This window comes from Triplophysa dalaica, chromosome 6 (genome assembly GCF_015846415.1).
Source record: "Triplophysa dalaica isolate WHDGS20190420 chromosome 6, ASM1584641v1, whole genome shotgun sequence".
NCBI lineage: Eukaryota > Metazoa > Chordata > Actinopteri > Cypriniformes > Nemacheilidae > Triplophysa > Triplophysa dalaica.
Window position 1 is genome coordinate 18,871,322 of NC_079547.1, and position 23,939 is coordinate 18,895,260.

A 23,939-nucleotide genomic window follows, 5' to 3' on the forward strand; every position below is an offset into this window, starting at 1 on the left:
TATTATTTGTACAATAAAGACTTTGATACATTATTCAAAACAACTCTTAGATACTGAAAAATTCTGTACTCCAAAGCCGAAAATGGCTCCAATATTAGCGGAACAGCATTGGACTTTCTTCTCCTTTTTATACAGATTTTAGTTATTTTAGTTTTTTAACTAAAATTTATTTTAAATATGTACATAGCATCTGCAAAATGCATTCTAGACACAGAATATAAGTCAATCACATATTTGCGGTAATACAGAAAAGAAAATGGAAGGAGGAAACTTGCATGTGCAAATAAATAATATGATAAATTGTCACTAATCCCTGTGAACTAAATTGAATAATTTATTCTATATATATAATTACTTTTTGCACAAAAATGAAACGGCATTCAAGTTCAGTAAGTCTTAATACTGCAGAAAGCTTTAAGTACATTCACAATCTATTGGAATAATTTAAATGTCTCCATTCATAGTTATTTACATCAATACTGCAATTAGACTGAATAGTACCATATATTACCTTTTATATTCAATAGGTCTTTAAACACATACAAAAATGACCATTTGTATATTCATATACATATATAAGTTTATGACACAAAATTCACATTTACTTAAGAAAGAATTGTACATGTTCCAGTATTTCCTTTTCTTACAATCTAACTCTCTTTCCATACATTTGTTTTTGTATTTATAAAATGTAATCATTTGAGCATAGCTAATTATATCAATATATTAGAAACCATTATCTGAAAACATTTAGTAAAAATAATCATTATCAAATGTTCTTTCACAATAGTATTTGAACAATTAATTGCATCATCCGTATAATAATCTTTAATAGTCAACATATTTGAACAATTAATTGCATCATCCATATAATAATCTTTAATAGTCACCAATCGTTCTCACGAGCTCCGAGTAGTGAGGGATGTATTGGGGGTTCTCCTGCAAATGCTACATTTTAGCAACATTTTAAACATGTCCAGGATTTATTCAGGAAAACTGTATGGCACTGTTTATCACAAGAATAATGATTTAAAATGCCTTGTAAAATAATGGTTATGTAAAACACAAAGACCCCTAATATGCATAATAACAAAAGTTTAAAAGTAAAATCATGCTTTAAAAAAATAAAATGAATGCTTTTTACTTCTTTTCAATTCAACATTTACTGTGTGATATGACAGTAGCTTGTGTGATAAACAACTGCCAAATGCATGAATTTTCCCGGCAGCAAAAAACATCATTATTTTATATAGCAAATTATTAAAACCCAGCCTAATCTGAGAACAAAAATCCATGATTTTATCTAAACTAACCAGTAGATGGTGTGTAAAACTCAACAAAGGAACTGAACAGTGCTTGGGGTTCTCTGTCATTTGATTTGTGCAAATACAGACTCTTTAATTTTGCAAGATTAAAAGGGATAGATTTTTGTTTGGGAGAAGGATAAACTTTCACATCTTCTAAATGATACAAAAATGGAATAGTGCTAGAAAATCATCAGTCTCTTTGATTCACATTATACGCTCGGTTCACGTTTTCATTGTAAATGTATATATTTACACAAGGCATTTACAAAGTTGAGGCAGTGTTATGGTGGATAAATGTCCTTAAAGCAGATGTGCTTTCATGCTCAAAGATCAAACTCAAAAGCCGCTAGGAAAAATAGGTACAAAATAATACGCCATATAAATAAGCAGGAAAAACGCACCCACTTACAGCCACAGGCTGAGATAAAGAATATCAACAACATCAACCAAAGATTTCAACCAATGTATGTTTGTGTATCATGTATAAGCCGTATGGAACGTTATTAGATATGTCCTCTATTATACATTTGGCACTGGAAATTGCCATTGGTCCAGCAATTGGCAAAATTGTTCCTAGATAAAAAGAAGATTTACAAGTTCCTGTGTTCCATCCGGGCGAGAAGTCTTTAAGCTATAAAAATATTTATGTTGTGCTCTCCCTTAAGATTACCAAGTCCACAGTTTTCGGGAAATTCTTCAGAAGAGACACAGCAGTTTCATGCTCCATGTGTAAGAAACTATGTCCGTTGGCCTGCAATGCAAGAACGAAGCACATGGTAAACAAAGCGAGTCGGGAAAGAGAGGCGGGAAGGGGAAGGGCGCGGCAGCACGGGAGGGCAGGCCTAGCTCGAGGATAGAGATACACTGTGAGGAAGAGAAAGGAGAGAGGGAAAGTGATGCTGACGGGTGGCGGAGGTCATGCTGTAAGAGAGAAGGTGGGAAGAAGCTGGTTTTTAGAAAGATGGTTCCTCAGTTTACTCTGGATCTGTGGAAAAAGATTGCTACGGCGTGATTCGGATGGCATACGTTGACCGCCACAAACAGGACCATAGACTTTACCCATAAAGTTGTGCAAATTTAGGAAGAAATGTCTAGCATTCACTTGGCACCTTTAGCATAAATGTGTATGTGTAAATTTGTCAATAGCAGCAGATTCGTTTAAAGGGATAATTCATCCCAATATGAAAAGTGTGTCATCATTTACTCCCCCACTTGTCGTTTCAAACGTTTATGACTTTCTTTCTTCCGCAGAACACAAAAGGAGATCATTTGAAGAATGTTGGTCACCAAAACAATGGTGGTACCCATTCACTTCGATTGTGTGGACAAAAAAACAATGCAAGTCAATCAATGGGTACCGTCGTGGTTCAGTTACCAACATTCTTCAAAATATCTTATATTGTGTTCTGCAGAAGAAAGTACGTAATACAGGTATGAAATGACAAGAGGGGGAGTGACACATTTTTCATTTTTGAGTGAACTATCACTTTAACAGAGATGCAAAAGTTCAGATTCAATCTGTCTGATTCAAATGATGGCAGACTGAGGTAGAAGGTGGTGTAAAGGATTCATTTCCCAGTATAGTATATCAGTCATGATATCATATACAGTAACATCATTACATAATCTAATTTCATGTTATTTCATTATTTCAGATTTATTTAAGATCTTTTCTTACATCAGAGGGCAATAATGCATGTCAAAATTGGACAAACATCACAACAGACATCCATGCTCATTTCTTTAAAAACAAACACACACATACACACACACACACACACACACACACACTGGACACTAAATGCCACATGCAAAGCCCTCCACTGGCAGTGTGGCAGAGGATGCATTGTTGTAACTCGTGGGACAACGTGATGGAGAACGGCGTTACCTTCAGAATTTTGTCCCCTGGTCGAAGAACGTTGAAGGCAGGTCCATCAGGCTGTACCCTAGTAACAAAGATACCCTATAAGTCAAAAGTGATATGAGGTTAGGAACCACATGGTAACTATGGTTTAGAATCTTTGCCTTTTTATGTGGATTTATTTTCTTGGTTCTCAAAATAAAAGAAAGCGTATATAGAATAGATATTCTTATATAGCTAGAAAATATTGAATTGGAGAGAAATTGCTGTTCTGTCGGGAAGGGTTATAAAAGCACCGATTTTTTTAAAATGCAAATGTTTAAGTTAAAACAATGCATCCAACATTAAATATTATTTATTGTTTCAAAAACGTTTCTTTGCTCGTATCAAGGCAGAGATTATAAAGCATAAATAGATAAATAACATGTGGGACCCATCAGTATGCGCCATGTTGAATACATTTCAAGTCTTATTGGCGCCATATATTGAGTCCACCAAACTCTACATCATTTCTTCAGAGCTCAAAAGGATCAGCTTCTTAGAAGATCCACAAAGCAATAATATACTACACAAGTTATCTTTACACAACGTATGGACATAAAACTGTACTTTTTATGCAATATGACATCATTTTTAACAAAGCACGATGATATAGTATTATAACGCTCATCGAACACATTGTTAAACATCTTTTTTTTACATGTTCTGCATGAATACTGGCTACATTTCAGAAACAAAACATTACATTTCCTTTTAACTAACAATCACAAAATGTTGCCAAGACATGAAAAGGTTAAAAGGTAAAGCAGTCAGCTGATGTGCGAGGTTGTGCATTGCAGTAGTGCACGTTTCCATGGAAACTCTACAGAGAGACACACTTTAATAACCGACGAGAGATAGCTTTGATTTCGCTCTGTATAAAGAATTATTTCAAGTGAGATTTCCGGGACTTAAGCGCTGATACTAGCATATCAATGTACGTTGTGCAAAGTCCTTTGAAGTAGATTATAAATGAGAAAGAAATGGTCTTACCATGTCCGAGGGCTTGAAGGGGTTTCCCTGCCCGCTGATACCCCCTGAGATACTGAAACCAAGGCCAGGGTTCTTCTCAATTCTCACACAGAGCTATTCAACAACCATAAACAGAATCAAGGAGTCACAATAACAAAAGTAGAGGAATAAGATGCAATAACACTCCAAAGGTGTAAGCATTTACTTTGCAATTTCACCCCAACAGAAATCTATTACATGGATATTTACATTTATTCATTTACATTTACTCATTATACAAATGACATATATGTATAACACCTCATATATGGTCATGTATCAAATTTATAGATCAATGGGTCATAAGTTCAAACTAATTCGTCTCCAATTTCTGACGTTTTGCATGGGTTTTCTATACAGTGGTTCTCAAACTGGGGGCACCAATATGGGTCCAGGGGGGACACAGTTTTTTTGAAACATAGAAATTGATTATACATTTTGTGCAATCTAACATCAGAAAAATAAGGCCACCAACCAAAATAATTGATGTTCAATCATTGTATAACTGAATATGTCTTTGGTTTAATAAAAATGCAAGGTTTAGTTTGTAAGTCTTTATTTGGGGGGGGCCACAAAACAATGTCCCTTACAACGGAAAAGTTTGAGAACCACTTTTCTACGATTAAGAGTACCTGTTCTGGAAAGCCGTCCATACTCTTCTGGCCTTTAGTCTGGATGAAGCAGCGGGCACTCTGTGGCCGGGGGCTGGTGGTGGTTATGGGCATGGGCAGGGGTGACTGGTACTGCTGGATGGACACCTTGTTGATGGCCCCCTCATACTGCTGGTCACGGGCCGTCCGGTGGGGCGGGGGGGCTGAGGTGATCATCATAGTTTGTTGTTGATGGGGATTGTGAACACCAGGCTGTTAAGGCATAAGATTCATCCTTAATGTTTAATGATATGAAGAATACGGTTCATTTCCATTGAGATCCGCGTACAAATGTGAAAAAGTGTTTCTATATCAGTATAGACGAATAACGCATTAGCTGCACAGAAATGTTTATGACATTTTAAGTTTGTCACATTTTCATAACACTAGGTACTAGTGACGTTCATTTCATCCGAAGGGAAATTTTCCACAATATTGAGAGACAACCTTTAGGCCTTTGCAGATAGTCTGAGGTTGCTAAGGAGACCACGTAGGAATACAGCGATGTGAAAATCACAACAGCAGGTAGTGATTAACCCTGGCATTTGACAAAATAACATGGCACTCACAACACAACAGAGACATCCACCTTAAAAACAGGTTAAGTCAAAGAAACTAAAGAGTGGAGTAGGACAAGCTTTAAAACACAGAGACGTCTCAAAATATTTTAATGAGAGCCAAACAAATGCCTCGAATCACTGCAGTTTAACATGACTTGTAAAAGAAAAGCAACCATTTCCAAGAAATTACAATGATTGCGTCGCTAAACTTCTCACAGTGGGTTGTGGGAATTATTCTGCCTTCACATGATCTCGGAAATTGGATAATACCCACTTCGACCCGGAAATAATTTATGGAACGGAGCTCTTTTAATGTTAGCAGAACCTTGTTTTAATGCTACTAAATCTTTAAAACATTAATGTTTTAATGTGACTAAATACGTACAATATTACTTTGAAGGTTTAAGTGGGAAATATCGAATTTCCGAGAGCACATAAGGGGAGCATTATTAGCCAATTGATCCTCATTTCAACATACTAATCGAAATGTCGAATACTAGTACACGGGTAGTACGTGCACAGGGATTGTCTTTCGAATTGAAAATAAATCCGTTTTAAAATGATTTCATAAAACATACCTTTTTGATGATATTCATGCTCTCGGGTGGCACGTCTCTTCGTCCTAGTGAATACGGGGCCCACTGGCTACTCGGGGAAACGACCTCTTGTCCGTTATCTAAAATATTGCTCTGTTGTGAAGGTGACTGAAAGGATATAGTGCTATCAGTATTCAATACAGGGCTGTGAAAGTACACTTGACGATAAGTCCAAACAAAAATACTTGTTTTTTAAATACGTAGGAGAAAAGGATGTTTTTCCAGTCCCCTTAAACTGTAATTACCATCTCAGTAGTGAACATTAGGTTGCTATTACGTGCTTTCTTCAATTAAAGGACTGTTTTAACCACAGCTGGTTTCTTTAAATGTTTGATTCAATTATACAAGAGACAGAAAGATGCCATTCATTGAAGTCATTCATATTTTGAGCATCTTTTCCATTTACTGTGATTTGAGGACAGAGTAGAATGCAGCGCATTGACCAAACACAGACTGAGCACATGCAACACAAAACATCTAAATATGTTTTACATCACAGTGAGGGACAGCGTCTAAGCACCTAGTTAAATATGTGTTATATGGGCTTCCTTTCATAACTATAATACTGTATATGTGTCAGCATCATCGTATTACCATTGTTTTAGAAATGAAAGCAGAAATCGCTCATAAAACGATGGTCTTCGAGAATAACGTTTATCTGAGTTTTGCTTCTTCATGCTGAAACTGGGGCTGAAGTTGCTTCATACTCACTTTTGGTAGAGGTAGCCACTGAGTTGTTTGGTTTTCATGCTTTGTGTTATTGTAAAAGTTTATTGTCATGCTTCTGCTGGCATGCGGTGCAGCATAGCCTCCAGAGTACAGCATGCCGAAGTTTACTGTGTTGTGCTTAAGGACAGCGCTCTGATTGGAGGGAAACAACCACATGACATGGGTGAATGGGTGCACCACACAGAAAAGTCAGAGCGTGTGCGTGTGGCCGCAGGTGGCAGGGGGTGAACACTGGACTGCCACACACACATACACTGCTGTAACAAGGTGAGTAAGCTTGACAAACAGAACAACAATGGCACATTGTAACACATTAGTGATACACAGAAGTTACATTTGAATAACATTAATAGCAGCAGTGTGTGACTATATTAAGTGAACAAAGCAGTGTGTTGAACTAAGACTCGCCACCAAACTACACAAGGTTTCAAATACATAGCTGGGTTCATCTCATGAGGAAATGTCTGGACCGTATTATATCCTAAATGTAAAATAGAAAATCATATTTGCCACGAAAATAAGAAATTAAGCTAATATTTTAAAAAGAGGTCTAAAAAGAAGAAAAAGAGATTATATTATATAAAAAATGTAAATAAATATTTAAATAAATAAACAATAAAGTAAAGTTATTAAGTAAAGTAGTTCAATTACATATGCATTAAGGTAAAAAAAATATGACAATGTTTTAAAATTTGATGAATTTTACTAGTTTATTAGTGTCTTAAAACATAAAAAAAAATGAAATTTTATGCATTAAGGTAACATATTATCCTGTCTGCACCTCATCTAAGAATTAATTAAATTCTGTACAAGTAAATAAATACTATAAACTTTACAAACATATATTTACATTTGAGTGATAGAAACAGAACGATTCACGCTATACTGTCATGTGGAATATGTTTTATTACGCAAACTATTAATCCAGAATATATTTTCTCATTTTGATTTTAGGCGGCTTCAGCCTAAAATTATTGCAGTGCAATAATAATCTTCCTGACGATTTTGTGAAATTCACTATCCGTGGTCAAAATTATTAGCTTTCAGTTAGCCTTTACTTTTAGAACAATCATTAAGAGGTGTAGTTATTTAAAATGACAGAAAAGTAAGCTAACTTACATGACGGTACAAAAGTAAACAAAGTAGTGTAAATCTTGCTTACTCACCCGGTCTAGTCTCTTGGCTTCTATGTGTCTAAGCAGCTGTTGTCTCCAATCTATTGGCATTTTAGAACTCATGTCCTCTGGTTTCTGAGGGACGGGTCTCATCTTCATGTCAGCTTCAGGGCTCTTCTCAGTGCATGAACTAAGATTATAATCCGAAGGCAATTTCTCGAGCAGCGCAGCCATGGTGGGTCGGGCAGACACTGGTCTTGCCTGAGATGCCCCGTATGTCTCTGTGCTGTAGCTCCGTGCAGACAGGGGGCGACGTTGCGTCAGACTCTTGGTGGGATAACCCATGATGGGCTTTTTGGGCTCTTGATAAGATGAGTAATCATCTTCATACCTACCGTTCCTCTTGTGGAACTGTGTGTCTGCCATGTTGGACAAGCTGTTTTGTTGTTCCAGCATGCTCTTTATCTGTTGAGGCCTGTTCTGGTAGTGTTCTGCCATCTGTAGCTCGTGGTTCTCCGCTACTCTGCGGAATAATGCCATCTCCGTTGAACTTACCAGAGAATCGGCCCGCCGCAAGAAGCCCGGCCTGGAGCGCTGGGGCTGAACAGAGAGCTGGTGATTCACAGCATCGTCGGTGACTGCAGCCTGAGGAAATGAAAACATCTGGTCCATTGGTTGATAGCCCCTGTAGCCTCTTGGGCTTATGAGCTCCTTCGGCAACGTCTTGCCGGGTTGGTTAATGTACTCGGGGGTGTTGGGGAAGGGTGGAGGAACTCTCCTGTCTGCTCTCTGCGGGTTGAAGCTTTGGTCAAAATGGTAAACTTTCTTTGGAATTGCGGGCTTCTGCTGAAGGCTTTTGCTGGAACCGTAGCAATCCAGATCATCATCCAGCATGGGAGCCGATTGGCTCCTGGACATACTCTGTTCCATGGGCATAGAGAGGTCCGATCGATCAACGCTTCCTTGATTTTCTATGCTGGAACTGTAGCTGTCCAATGGGATGCTGTAAACCTTGTACGACCCCATGTCTATTTCATCTATGCTCTGCGACTTCTTAAATTTTGCCTTTACCTCCTTCATCATGGGCGAAAGTCTTTCGGAGCTCTTGCTTACTACCAATGTGCCTCCTTTGATCGGTTCTTTTCCACTCTGAACGTGTGCAAAAATGTTGGGATGACCTCGTCCCATCCCCGAGTCTGTGGAGTCAAGATAACCCCATGCTCTATTCGAGGGAAAAGTACTGGGAAGTTCTCCCATCTCCTGTTCGAAATCCTTACGGTCAGGGTTGGGGCTGTTTGCTGGAGTAATTTCCAACTTGGAAGGAAAAGCCGTCCTGTCCTCGAAGGGACTGGGAGTCCTCGTCCAGTTCTGCCATGGGTTAGAGGGAGCAGGCACTTCAGTTTCAGGGGTGGTGCGGACTGTGTGGAAAGTGTGTTGTGTCTGATCGAGCTCCAAGGGAACTCCCACGATACGTTCTTGTCTCATGAGAGGGCGTCGCCCGTGTGAGGCTGAGGCGCTCCGGGGCTTTGAGCCTAGCATGGGGTTTCCAGCACTGCTGCCTTGGGTGTCAAGAGCCGTCTCCTCTGCGACGAAACCTGTGTTATCGTAGTGGGGGGCGTTGTTCCAGTTGTCGAAGGTGTCGCTGAGAGGCCGCCTCTCACCTCGCTGCTGCAGTGTACTGGAAGGAGGTGTTTCCCTCTGGCTGAGAAGGGGCTTTGTTTCGATGGGCTTTGGGAAAGACTGAGCCAGCCTGTTGACATATTCAGACAAAACACATTAGAGAATGTATCAGAACAGTACTTGGAAACAGCTATGTGGGACATGCATATCGTCCAAAATGATTTACAGTACACTAACTGCTGGGTTAAAGTAATTTGCTCAAGGGCGCAATAGTGATAATGTATAGGGTCTGATCTTAAACTCGCTAGTTCCTTGTTCATTTCTTCTTAGGACTTAATCTTGACATTAGTATAAGAGCCCAAATTAAATAGGCTACCGGTTACCAGACAGAACTGCATTCTTAAAGATATGTGTTTTTATGACTGACTAAGTAGATGTACAATGAACTCTTTGCTCTTTGTGTTATGTGTTTTAGCTGATGCATACAAATTTTATTCATTCGTACAGTGCTGGGGACCAAACATTGCAAATTGCATTTTTCTGTGCCTCCACAACTCTTCATATACGTCATCTAATTTATGCTTAAATTACATAAAGTGCTGAGATTAAGATTTGTATTAGAGATTAAGCAATATCCCGGTGGTTGAACAGCTATTCTTATCAAATTTCTAATTTTTATAAAAATGTTGCTTATGTAATACTGTACTTCTGCAACATAGGCAAGTATGCTAGTGATTCTTTGAGGTTCTTTAACAGTATGCTGTACCTAAATAACAAGATTTTCAGAGAGCAACAGACATAGATTTCCAGTTGTAATTAATGCTTTCCTGTGGCACAGTAGTAGGATCATGGCGCTAGTAATGTCTAGGTCATGGGTTCGATCCCTGGGGATTGAGCACAGTGAGAAATAATTAAATGTAAACTTAAATGCAATGCAAGTCTGATTTGGATAAAAGCGTCTGCCAAATGCATAGGTGTGAACGATAAAGGTCCAGTGTATAAAATTTAGCGGCTTCTAGTGGTGAGGTTGTGAATTGCAACCAACGGCTCCCTTTCAAATCACTACGGTGGCTCTCAGCGGACAAAGATTTTACCAGATTTTCGCTTCTTTTCCAAAGAAATAACGTATTTGGGAATCGCACTCTGTGGAGCAGTTTGTCCGTTTAAGGCTTCTGTAGAAACAAGATGGTGAATTCCATTCACTGGGACCCACGGTACATGTAGATAGAAATAGCTCATACTTAGGTAATAAAAACATTGTGCTTCATCATGTAAGATCTTTGTACACCTCTGAAGACATTATATTGCATTTCTGTCAATAGATCCTCCAAAATAATTACGCATTAGACCTTTAATTAATGAAAAGTTATACATTTAGTCATTTGAACAGTACAGCATGAACTATACAATATGATAATTTAAGTTTTAAGGAAAAGGATTTCCTTAAATTGTTTGTAAAAATGCCTCTATTCCACACACTGTTGAAAGTCCATCTAACAGAGCACATAGTACATGGTACTCCTACTTTGGTTAATCCCCTACCAAATTGTCCACTTTTTAGCAAATCAGTTAGAACATAACCACCTTGTGATACACTAAACAGTTCCAAACATTCAGATAAGCCACAATCAGAAAAAAGGTACAAAATAGCTTTAATATTCATGAGCCAAGACACAGTTGGGACAGTCTGAGTTCAAGTAATTGACTAATTATCAGATCCAATTATCAGTTTCTGTAAAGTAGCTCTGTAGTGTTTCAGCTTTCATATCAATTTATCCATGGAAACTGGACATTTAAAATGATGTCATACTGTACTTGTGAAGAGATGCTCGATTCTGTGTCCCTGAGATTTGGTCTAAAATAGAGCTGAATCTAAAGAACCACATAAAGATATACCGCAATCAAATTCTGTATTTACATAAAACAATAAAGTATCATTCAAGTATGAACTTGGGAATAAAAACAGTCGCATAAATAGATGCATACTGTATTTGAAATTTCTGGGTCTCTGTCTTAGGAGAAATATCTTTATATGTAAATTTTCGTTCTATCTTATCTCATCACTGGAACACAATCAAGACATTAAAGATATCTAAAATCAGAATCTGAAAAGGATTATTGTTTGAATTATAGGCAGAGATATTAATATAATTCCTGCAAGACTCCAGTTTAATACACCTCATATATAAAATACGTTTTTGGCCACCCAAATATCAATAAACTGGACAACTTTATTCCATATTGATGAACAGATTAGTATTATTTGATATATATGAACCAATAATAATCACGGATACTAACAATAGTCGTGGATACTAACCGGTTGGTCCAGTGAGTCTGTGTCGGACCCTCTTTCCCAGCGTTCTGCATGTTACTGACATTTCCAGGTGGGTTGGAGGAGCCAGATGATCCCTGGGACGGTGAGTAGTCTGAATAAGTGGCAGATGAGCCGCTGTTGTTCATGCAATGCATTTTCTCCGCCTCAGATTCATCTGTGGACTCTAAATACAATTTAAAAAAGGGTTTTAAATGGGTCATATGCTCAAAAAAGGACTCTATTTCTGTCAGAGCATAAACCCCGAATATTGTGCTTCATTATTCTATAGTGTTTAATTGCTTACATTTACATTTCTTCATTATCCAAAGGGACTTACAGATGGGATGCTTATTACATTGATGCTTATTGCATTGCACAATAAATTGGAACTACAAAACAGAATTTTCAGTACTCTTTCACTTTTTTTATAAACACACACACAAAAAAAAGGGATTTCAGTTAAAAGATAATAATATCACTCTAAGAGACAGTTATTGAAAAATAACAAATTGGAAGAATTAGCATTTTGTTCAAACTACCAATTTAACATTCTGCCCTGATAAAGCTGATGAGCAAAACACCAAAAGACAGAGAAAAAACAATTTTCAAGAGTTAAGAGTTTAACTTCTATAGGCTTTGTGTCTCACTGACCTTTTTTTTCCTTGCCCAGTAACACAACCTTTGGTTTGTACATCGCCGGCTCCACCAGAGTCGGTCTCATGTCAGATATTCGGATATCATTAGGGGAGCCTCCCATGGAGTCCTGGAAGAACAAGTGTCAAGTTTTCAGTAAAATACAAATTACACAAAATAACTGAGAAGCCAGACACAAAGGGGAGTGAGGTGAGGGTTCTCCTGCTATTTCTTTATTTTATTTAAACACCAATACTGACTGAATTACACAAACTGACAGTACTTAAACATACTGTGTGATCTTTGCATTCCAATTTGAAGTCACATCAAGTACTTTTTATATCAAAATCCTCAGCTTTACTGACAAATGTTGATAATTTACTGTCTTTAGTTGATAAATGATCCAAAACTTTAAAAGTGTAAGATATATAAATATTTTGGCCTAAAATACTCTCCTAGTCTGAATATGAAACCTGCTTTGAAAAAAACGACATTGTTAAAATGCAAATGTATAGACACAAAGTCAGAATGTTTAAGCATTTTCCTACCATTTATTATCTTACAGTGACAGTTATGGTTATGAAACACAAACGCTGGCCTGATATGACTTCAAAGTTAAACCAAACTGAAGCTGAGAACTGTATTAGGAGTAGCAGAGTGTGATCTGACACCTCAACATCAAGTTGAGATTCATCATTAGTAATATACAGACTGTTATGATTCACATGCCTTGTCCCGGCATGTCTAGTCAAATCCCACAGGAGCAAATCAGAAGCTTCCACCTCTCAGCAGCTGTCTAAGCAAAACTCACACCTCTCAGACCTGACTGTACATCAGCAGGCTGGCTCACACAACCGGCACCAGAGCAAAAGGGAACTCGCAAACCAATTGTTTTATAATACCACAATTTCTCCATTCTGCCATCATCCTTTCTTCCCATTATTGCTCTCTCAACACTGGTCAATACAATGTTGTACTGTTGTCATTGTGAAAGTCTACATTTTGAGGCAGGGTGATGCTTTCATATAATACGTGAGCTGTAAACTAAATTCCGCGTGATGGACCATTTGATGTACCGTACGTGCCGTATTAGTGGAAACTGATGGAACTGATTTTTCACAACACAGAAAATAAAAAAGCTCAACTGTTTCTTCTGAAAGCAATGAGATTAAACGGAAACAAAATGTGTATTTGGTTAAGACGCTATTGATCTCACATCTGTCATTTGGAGCTCAGAAAGGATCTTAACATACTAAAGAGATTTCAATATAAAAAATAACCAGATTATTTAGATTACATCAATTGTAAAGATTTTCTATATGAGAAAAGTCTGAAACAAAGTTGATGCTTCAATAAAAAAATACAGAGAACTCAATAAAGGTTGGGCTGTTTTTAAATTTATAAATGTAACTTTACCTTATTTACTGAAACAAATATCTGACTATCAAATGTTTCACCCACAATGGTGGTGTTTGAGAAAATGTGCTTTGAAGGCGGTTGAATGAGCCACCCCTCGTGTTCAGCTGATTTTCTGCTGTCTCTCAGCCACTTACTATGAGGCAGAAACAGGAAGAGGAAGAAACGGCCAGGCTCGCATTCTCTGGCTGTTGCGGCTTGGGAACGGCGCGATGTAAAGAAATCTAAGCAAAACAAACATACATACATATATACAAACAAACAAACAAAAATGGATTCTCATGGTCTAGAAACAAAAGAATGTGCAAGAACATGACGTTTATGGCACTGGTACTCCCAAGGTCCCAATAACCCTAATGATAATAATGTTTAGATTCACAGTGAGTTTAGCTGGGGGGGTCTCTGAGACCATGGGGGGAAAGCAGTGTGAGGCATAGCTGCGATGAACACAATACACCAAGCTATTCTAAACAAAGAACTACTGCAAACATAGGAAAAGCCTGGTGTCAATGAATGGATATGATTATAGCTGGGATTGTGTCTTTTATTTATTCAGTGTAGTTTACCGAAGCCTGAAGTATGTTTCAGTTAACTGTTTTATGTTTTTATTAATTTCCTGAATTCATATGGGAACCTTTAATAGATCCACTGAGTGTATTCGGCATTTCAGATTGACCTTTACTTTTGTTTCCTTTAATACGGCTATTTCACAAAATGGCGACAGAGACCGGAAGTAAGGGAGAATTCATTCCTTCATTCAGCTTGTTTTCTCACAGGCATTCATTTTATTTACCAAAAACAAAAGTAGCATATGATGTCCGATTTATTATGGTTTAATGGGAGATGCAAAATAGGGAAAACAAACATTACAAAAACATTGTTTTTTGAGTGATTTATTTATTATCAAGGTCTGATATGTTAGACAAATCAGCATAAAGGGAGCGCTACATGCCTAACTTCTGGTCTACGCAACTGTTTTGTGTATTGAAGGGAGTTAGAGCGTGTACCCTACTTCCGGTTTGTACATGTCACGCTGTGAAATAGGTCATGGGTCCCTGCCACTCTTTTTAGTTGAATGCATTATAAAAATAGACAAAAAAATAATAATACAGGAACATTTTATTACACTTTTCCAATAAAGTTTAATTTCTAATTTATTATCTTTAATTTTGCATCTGTGTTTATTCATGATTATGACTTTTATTACTATAACTATTATAACTATAAAACTACATCATTATTATTTTTAATTGGTAGTGAAGCAAATTGTTGTAATGTTATTATAGCCATAAAGTTTTATTTGGAAAAACTGTCCATTATATTAAAGTCAGTGTGCAAATTCAAGTCTGTGTAAACAACATACAGAAAGCTACAAACATGGATTAGTGTGTCAAGATAATTCGCTTTTTGTAGAAAGAACATTTTGACCTTTATTTAAATGGAATCTAGTCAAATCAAATCAATTAATAAGTAATTTAAGTTTTTGCTTTTAACAAATATTACATTTTGTAATTACATTTTTTTTTTAAATGAAATAACTTGAAATTATATTTTTTTATCTAATAGCAGCATGGATGCAGAGGAACTATGTTTTAAACTGGATTTTACGATTTCTTCTTTAATATGTCATGGCCTGTGAGAGATGAAACATTTCCAATGATCTTTATGTATTTCATCTCCCCAGGCCCAGCCAACACCCTTTACACAACACAACACTCCATTCATAAAAAAACCCCACCACCATAATGTCCAAGGATGCAAATATCATAAAGATATGTGTTTTTCTATTTACACTAACTTGGCATTAAAACCGTGAATATGAAAGATAAAGGGGAGTGTGAACTGGGCAACCTCAAGACATTGCTTAGCCGTCCTACCAATGACGAAACGATTCTTTTTTTTCATGTAGAGCATTTGTGACAAAATTAATATAGAAAAACTGTCATACTTCTGAACTCTCTGTCAGATCCTCTTTGTCTTTGCGATTTGGGATGTCAATGGCTGTGTTAAGAATGGCACCTTGATCGCAAATCTGTGGTTTTGAATAGTCTTTCACCTCTCGTTCCGTCAGCTGAAAAGAAGATAAAATGACTTCTAAAAGAATAAACTGTGATTCTTCACTTTGAGCCAAATTACATTATGAACCCAGCCAAGCGATGAGTAAAATAAGCATGAAGCATTACCTCCTTAGGAGCAATGGGCCACTTGTGTTCGTACTTGTCTTGGCTGTGAAGCTCCATATTGGTCCCCGAAGAACATTTTTCAGTGTTGAGGGGGTGAGTAGTTTTACCCACTAGGCTCTGCACTGACTTTACCATGTTCTTCAGGTCTTCTGGGTATGGGGTGGGATAGCGCTTGAGATTAATCTCAACCTGCAGAGCCAGACAGGAGTGGTTTTAGTCCATGAGGAAGCAATATGATCTTTTCTGATCTGCTTAAAAGGAATTTTCTTTATATATGACAGATAACCATAAACAGATTATTTACCACGCTCTTGGATAACTATCACAAGTGGTCAGCTGAGACACATTTAGACCTCAAAGTATTGACATGGATCTCAACTACATCCTGTTACTACTTGTGATTTGATTTTGTCGAGGGGAATCTGATTTCCTGACTGCACACAATATGTCAGCTTATCATTGCGTGATGATAATGTACAGAAGAGACACACTGTTGCTCTTAATTACCAGATTTTTTTATTTAACAAGTAGAATGCTCATAGTTTTATGAATATTTTGTTATTAATAAGAATTAATTCGTATGTTGCTGCTGTCCTGAGACCTTCAGGGATTTTTATCTCTTGCTATAAATCATTACTATTAGTCACCCTTTATGTTTTTCACTGGGTTTTGCAAATATCTAACAAACAAAAAGTATTAAAAAGTGCTTGAAAACCGAGTATTTCATCATTTAAAAAGTACAGTGTTTTAGATTTTTTTCCTGGCAAACAGCAAATTTGGACATCCATGGATTTGGAAGAACAGGGATGATGTATTAATTATCGTTTGTTTCAGATGTAATGCATTGTGTATACATGATTTAAGGTAAAAAAATGCTGTATTTTCCACACACCATGCATGTTTGTATCTCCTCTTTGCCCCGCCTCTCCGAAACGCGCAGATTTTTTAAAAAGCTCATCGCTCTGAAAGCGAGGTGTGCTATGTTTGGCCAGTTAACCAGTGTGTAGTGATTGGTTGAATACTACAAGCGTGCGTTCATTTACGTTCTCTAAAGGTTCTTCATCTGGCTGTATGGTTCCATAAAGCAGTTTTTTTTCAAACTTTTTTTGTGTAGTTTGGTTTTTGGCCCCCCAAATAAAGACTTATGATCTTAAACATTTTAATTGAACCAAAAACATACAGTTATACAATACTGCCACATAAATTCTTTTGGAGACAAAATGGTGCCCCCCCTGGATACATATTGAGCCCCCCAGTATAAAAACCACTGTGCACAGAGAACCTTTATCATCCACAAAAACCCTAAGGGCCAATTAAGCTGCAAGTTGAGTTCAAGTGGGGATATGAGTGTATTTGCATGAGTGCTTCTTCAACTTTTAGTGCTGTGGACTGAGGACTAGCAATGACGACTGCTGAGACTGTTTCTGTGAAGTTACTGAAGTAACAAGGAAGTTGTGTGTGAGAGAAAGAGCGATTGAGTGTGTGTGAATAGTTTCATCTGCTGTGACATGTTCACTGAGAAAATCAATAACTCTGCAAAAGTAACCCTTGAGATGATACTGATAAAGTGATAAAAAACAGCAAAGTGTTTCCGTGCTGTTGTGGTCCTACTTCGGCACTCTTAGAACTAATTTCGTCCAATCAGATTTGAGGCCCAGAACACACGTTACAATAATTATGATAATAATTCTAACTGAAATGTTCATATTGTAAGACTGAAATTCTAGAATCAACCTCTGGGACCATAAAGAGCACCAAGATGAAGTATATATGAAGTTGAGTATAAGTGAGTATAACTGTGTACCTTCACTTTTCCTGAGTTGTCCTCCTCCTCCTTTTTATCCTCGAACTCAAATGCCACAGTCATCCTCTGCTGTCTCTGCTCCTCCCAGAGGGTTGGATTAAAGCTGTCAGTGTCAGACTGGTAATCTGCAGCCATGAAAGCACACGTCCATCCCACGTTTTAATCCAGTAAAAGAACAATCTGAGAAGAAATGGGAAACGGTTGATATATTCTCACCCTCGTCATGCCGGGGCTGCTGAGGAAACATGTAGTTGGTGAGGACTCTCTGTTTGGTCTCAGGGTGGGCCTCTGTTTGGAGGGGGATAAGGGCCTTGGACTGAACCACAAAAACAGAATGTGTTACATTTATAACTGGACTTTGAATTCAATCAAATTGTATTTATGTAGCACTTTTCACAATTGTAATTGTTGCAAAGCAACTAAAATTGTTTATTATTAAAAAAAATACCACTACTATTAATTAGTGGTGGGCCGTTAACGGCGTTAACGGCGTTAACGCAGTGAGACTCTTATCGCGCGATAAAAAAAATGTCGCCGTTAATCTATTCTCAAAGTTGGGTTGGGAGCTGGGTCTATACTACGCAAGCTATGATGACTTTCACCTTGATATTTTAGCGCGGATGTATATCATCTTAACTGCACTGTACGGGGCGAGAACGAGATTTTTCAACTCGCGTGATTCGCGTCATTCGCGGAAGCAGAAGCCGACTCATCATCTCATAACCAGGGCTTCATTCGCGCGATTCGCGCAGCAAGTAGGTCTATGGGCTCTTTGCATTACATTTAAATCACTCGCGCTTGACACGCCATTCGCGTTTGGTCTGAACACAACATAACGTTACTGTGAAATTACCGCATCAAACGTGACGTGCTAACATGGATGCAGCTATGAAGCCGCCGGGTTTGCTTCAGGGAATATTAATTTTTAAGAAGCTTCCCAATAGAAACATCGCAAGACTAAGGTTGTTTGCACCTTGTGCAATGCGGAATTGGTTTAAAAAAAACACTTTCTCTCAACAGGTACTGGTTTAGCTTTAGTTGAAACCAGTAACTTTGTATTGAGATCTAATGTATTATGGCTCCTGTATGACATATCGCTTGTTGCTCCCTCACTCTTTGTAAGTCGCTTTGGATAAAAGTGTCTGCTAAATGACTAAATGTAAATGTACTGTAGGAGCTCTTCCAGTCTCAAGTACCACCTAGACGGAAATCATCCCTTAGCTATTGCGGAAGTAAACACAAGTTCATCTTATTGAACATAATTTAATTTTCATCACCAATAATCATAGTAGAACAGCTTTCTCAAGCAGTTTGTGATGCATTTTGGAAACAGGAGATGAGCCCCTGGTTTTATGCGCCACCTGGCTTGAGAAACTCGTTCTCAAATACTTACTTTTAGTCATTATTTGGGTAGCACACATATTCTGAATGCCTTCGGCAGAATTCAAATGAGCCATTTTAATCTAGATTAATCTAGATTAATTTTGGAATTAATCTAGATTAATCTAGATTAAAAAAATTAATCTATGCCCACCACTACTATTAATAGATACTGAAAATAAGACATTATAATACATTAAAGGAGTCATATGACGCAGCTCATTTGAATATCATTGTTTGTTTTTCGATGTAATGCAATGTGTATACGCAATTTATGGTAGAAAAAAAGCTGTATTTTTCCATATATCGTGCATGTTTGTATCTCGTCTTTGCCCGCCTCTCTGAAACGCGCAGATATTTGACAAAGCTCATCGCTCTGAAAAGCGAGGAGTGCTATGATTGGCCAGTTAACCAGTGGGTAGTGATTGGTTTAATACTGCAAGTATGTGACGGAAATGTAACGCCTCTTGCCATATTTAGAACATCAGGTTCCAACGCAATTGTACTGACAGGTACGCCCACCTTACTTGCATACACATTTTGGCGGTCTTAGTCAAATCATACCACGTGGTCCACGAACTGACGTAGAGTTTTGGGGGTGTGGTTACATGAGGCGGGCCTGGGTGAGCATTCGCTTTTTTGCATTAGAAAAATGCATCTTTGTTCCCACAAATCATGTCTAATACATGCATGGCCAATTTATAACACACCAAAGACACAGAAAAACACGTATTCGCGTCATATGACCCCTTTAAACTAACTAAAACCTTTAACTAAAATATAGTGGTTGTGAAAACTATTTTGTCACTTATGTCACACTTAAATGTAATGAATGTCATTACATTAGATAACAAATATTAAACCTATTACATTAAAATAAAGACACAAATCACACTTTTCAAAAACTGTTTTACATAAATAAATAAACAAACAATTAAATAAATAGACATTTGGTAATGGTCAAGAATGCTGAAATGTAGTTACTTTGATGTATTCTATGTGCTATTTAACAAAACAATGTACAGTATTTGATATATTTAATAATCTTCCAGTTCTTTTTCTTTTATTACAGATTCAATTGTTTGTTATAAAATGTATTTGCTACTTTGCAGCAATGAAATTTGTGAAAAGGGCTGTAGAACTTTTTTATGTGCTATGATAATCTCTTCAAACTAGTTGGTCTAGTCAAAGGTCTATTTATTTTTAATTGATTCCACTTTTTTATTTTATTTCGTAAACCTCTCCAAATCTTTCTTTTTGCAAAGTCAACGGGCGAAAACAAGTTTCATTTAACAACCTGATTGTCAGATAACCAGAGTGCAGCAAGATCCTTCAGTTTAGTGAACGTGAAGGGAAGATTCTTTAACCTAAAACAAGAGAAAGAATTTCATTTCATAAGAAGGCAAAACATGAATTTAAAAAGTCAAATGAGACAGCTGGGAGGAGTTAATTCTGTGTAGTTAAAATGTTGTGAAGACCTTGGGTGATTCTGTCCACTTAAGATAGCCCATTAACTCAGGTACTCTAATGGTGAGGCGTCTTAAGTCTTAGTTAACTTTAATGACTCCGCTTGTAGGAAATCACAGTCCGAGCATCAAAACTGTCTGCATATCTCATAAAGAGCTTTCTTAATTAGCCTGTGGGCATGCCGGGCACTTTTCCAATGCCATCCCCCATTACTATGGCATTTTTCAAAATAATAAACACCATCCTCAAAGCTTTATATAAAAAGATGAGGAGTGTATCATCAAACATAAGAGGTTTGAAGAGGCACTTTGAAGCCTTTTTCATGCGTCTCATATATTATTCATTAAAAGATTGTATATGGCGTGCAATAAATGTCAGTTGTTAAATGCGTGCAGAGGGTGTATCAAAAACCTAAAGGAACATCAGGTGTTACCTATTGTCACTCAGATTGAGAACACGTAGTTTTGTCATCTGTCCAATTTCATCAGGCAGAAACTCCAGTTTATTGGAGCGCAAGGACATGACCGTGACGTTCCTGCAGTTTCCAATCTGCAGCACAGGACAGGACATGATAGCTCTTGTAAGTTGTAATTTGTCAGCTTTTTTTGTTTGATATCAGCATTATCTCAGGTAAAATGACTCTTGTAATCTGTCAATATAGCCAGTTGGGTACGTGAAGGTCAGCAAGACATCATCAGGCATTGGGCTTTACAGATTCTGGCCGTGCTGTTTGTTCAAAGGGATAATGGCTTATCATGAAGAAGAGAATATAGCTATCACCATAGTAACCAAGATTTTAAGTCAGCAGAGACGTGATGGATGAAAATATTTACATGAATTCATATTGTGTGTTTCTTGGGAATAAAACCCATGGCACCTGTGTTGCCAGCGCCACGGAGTTGCTTTTAAACTCCAGCAAGACTATTTTGGCTGACTTTGCTGTTTTGGGGCAAAATATGCAGATGATGATATACTTTTAATGATTATTGTTTGTTTCTTTCTCAGAAGGCGAAGAACATTAGTACTCACCTCCCTGGGCAGCTCAGTCAAGAAGTTTTCATCGGCTGCAAATGTCCGAAGATTGTGCAGGTAGCCAATGGTGGGAGGCAGGGATTCTAATTCATTACAGCTACAGTCAAACTCCTCTAAAAGTGATAAACTGGCAATTGAAAAAGAAACCAGGTGAGGAGTGTTCAGTTATGCAAGGTCACTTAAATCCTCTTGAATACATATTATGAGATGATATAATGTATACATCAAGTGACACCCTTTCTAAGGCCAACCGCTTAAGACTTTTTTTGTCCCAGAATAAACATAATGAAACGTTTGACGTCTTTAAAACAAAAAAGACTTAAAGTTCTAAAGTCAAGGTTATTTCCTTATCAACATTTTGACCAAAGAATTAAAGGGAAAGGTTACTCAAAAATGAAAGATTCTGTCAACGTTTACTCGTGTTGTTCAAAACCTGAATGACTTTCTTCCTCCAGTGGATATCCTGGGCTCTCTTTTCCAGATGAAAACGAAGCTCAAAAATGACAAAAACTACTAAAAATGAGGTTACTATCACTTTTTGTGTTTCAACTCAACCCAATGGCTTTTAGCAACAATGTGGTGAGCATAGCAATTAAGAATTACTATAAACTTTTATTATGCTTTCTTGTGTCATTATTGAGCTTGAAAGCCCTAGTCTGCATTTAAGCCATGATATAGAATAGATGAAGTCACATTTGATCACCTCAGAGGAAAGAAAGGCAAACTTGTTTGGTAAAACATGAGGATGAGTACATTTTGATAGAATTTCTATTTTTGGGTGAACTGTTCCCTTAAGATGACACATTCAAATATCTCATTTAAATGATTACAATGTCCGTATAAAATATTTAAGACAGTGTCAGTGGCTCATATCGTTTATCACGCCGAATAAATGAGTTTTGGTTGGGGATAATGGGAATTTAAGTTGAACCGTTATCTCCACTGAACACAGGTATGAATTAACAAATAACACGTTCAAGGGGTTAATGATGAACTTAATACATTAAACCGCTGTAAACTTTTGGTGGTTCTCTCAGCCTATGAGATACGGGTTCTTCAAGCAAACCCGTTGTTAGTTAATAACACTTACAATGATCTATGCCACAGTGTTTATTGAGCCAATTGAGTTTTACATTTGGAGCTCGCACCTTATTCATAACCAAAATAGTAATTTTACTTGCATACCTCTGTAATGTCTTTGCACCTTTTGCTATCGTGTTTTAATTCATTTTTTCTTTAATTTGAAGGGGTCAATGTATATCTGTTAGGCTAAGTAGGGTCATTAGTGCAACATTTGTTTAAGCAGACCACTCCAGCTGGCTCGCCATATGCATAGCTTTCATCGTGTCTCTTTAAGCCAGATACGGATGCAAAGGTATGCCCTTGCCTAAATAAACATGCTGTGGCAGACGTGTGGGGAATACAAACACTTGCTGGTCTACTTACCCGATTTTGCCACGTGCACTGAGGTGCCCATTTAAGATGCATGTTTGGTTAACACAACACACAGAACCGAGCAATGACAAACCAAGAAGAGAGATGCATGGAGAATAGTATCACAGGAATGAGGTAGTGGTGACCGCTATGATAAATGAAAAAGGCAGATCGCAGAGAACGTGACCCTTTAAAATAAATGATAGCGTGGGGGGTGGTGCATGTAGTACGCCTCTTCCCAGAATTCCCCGTCAGGTTGTCCATATAAAATATATTTAAAGTTAAACATAAAAAGAGATCAAACTATTTGCGTCAAAGGATTTGCCTGGGTTGAGTAAGGAAATTAAAGTTAGATTGTTTTATGCCTTTATTGCATTGAATCGAACTTGGGACATCCACCAAAAACATTTTAGATTTTAACTAAGCCTCACTCGACACAAATGCTATTTAAATTTCCTTTCAAAAGTTCTCAAGTATCTGATCCTATGCACTAAAAGCAAGAACGTTAGTTAGTCTAGACTGTGATAAAGAGTTAAAAAAGAAAGTCGAAAAGTCATTTTTAACATTGCCGAGTGTCACAGTGAAGTTGACAGTCAGCATTTTCTCGTGCTGAGGTGAGAAAAACTGCCAGGATGACAGTCGCACAGCTGCAGAATTTTTATTTTTGTACCCTGGATGGCGGTCCAGAGAGAAATCCAATACTGAGGCTGTGAGCTGCAGTTAGATGTCAATGTCATAGAATGTCATAGAAATGTGATCATTCAACATTGCGCTTATGTTCTCAA

At 37.5% G+C, this 23,939-nt stretch overlaps 1 protein-coding gene across 10 annotated transcripts in view; it reads right to left on the bottom strand.

Moving 5' to 3' along the window:
* Positions 1-157: 157 nt before the first annotated feature.
* Positions 158-23,939, bottom strand: part of lrrc7 (leucine rich repeat containing 7) — an 82,027-nt gene continuing 58,245 nt past the window's right edge. For 4 of the 10 annotated variants that reach the window (XM_056749922.1, XM_056749920.1, XM_056749923.1 and 1 more), the window contains 18 exons: positions 23,167-23,184; positions 21,718-21,847; positions 21,122-21,237; positions 20,519-20,588; positions 18,058-18,157; positions 17,842-17,966; positions 16,038-16,226; positions 15,803-15,925; positions 13,992-14,078; positions 12,457-12,568; positions 11,809-11,989; positions 7,920-9,618; positions 6,736-6,885; positions 6,007-6,132; positions 4,851-5,081; positions 4,201-4,293; positions 3,196-3,270; positions 158-2,058 (listed from right to left, as the gene is read on the bottom strand). In XM_056749922.1, coding sequence (XP_056605900.1) covers positions 1,951-2,058; positions 3,196-3,270; positions 4,201-4,293; positions 4,851-5,081; positions 6,007-6,132; positions 6,736-6,885; positions 7,920-9,618; positions 11,809-11,989; positions 12,457-12,568; positions 13,992-14,078; positions 15,803-15,925; positions 16,038-16,226; positions 17,842-17,966; positions 18,058-18,157; positions 20,519-20,588; positions 21,122-21,237; positions 21,718-21,847; positions 23,167-23,184 — 3,733 coding nt within the window. In that variant the 3' untranslated portion in view covers positions 158-1,950. The remainder of the gene's footprint in view (positions 2,059-3,195; positions 3,271-4,200; positions 4,294-4,850; positions 5,082-6,006; positions 6,133-6,735; positions 6,886-7,919; positions 9,619-11,808; positions 11,990-12,456; positions 12,569-13,991; positions 14,079-15,802; positions 15,926-16,037; positions 16,227-17,841; positions 17,967-18,057; positions 18,158-20,518; positions 20,589-21,121; positions 21,238-21,717; positions 21,848-23,166; positions 23,185-23,939) is intronic. The other 6 variants (XM_056749927.1, XM_056749921.1, XM_056749925.1 and 3 more) reach the window with 6 other exon arrangements.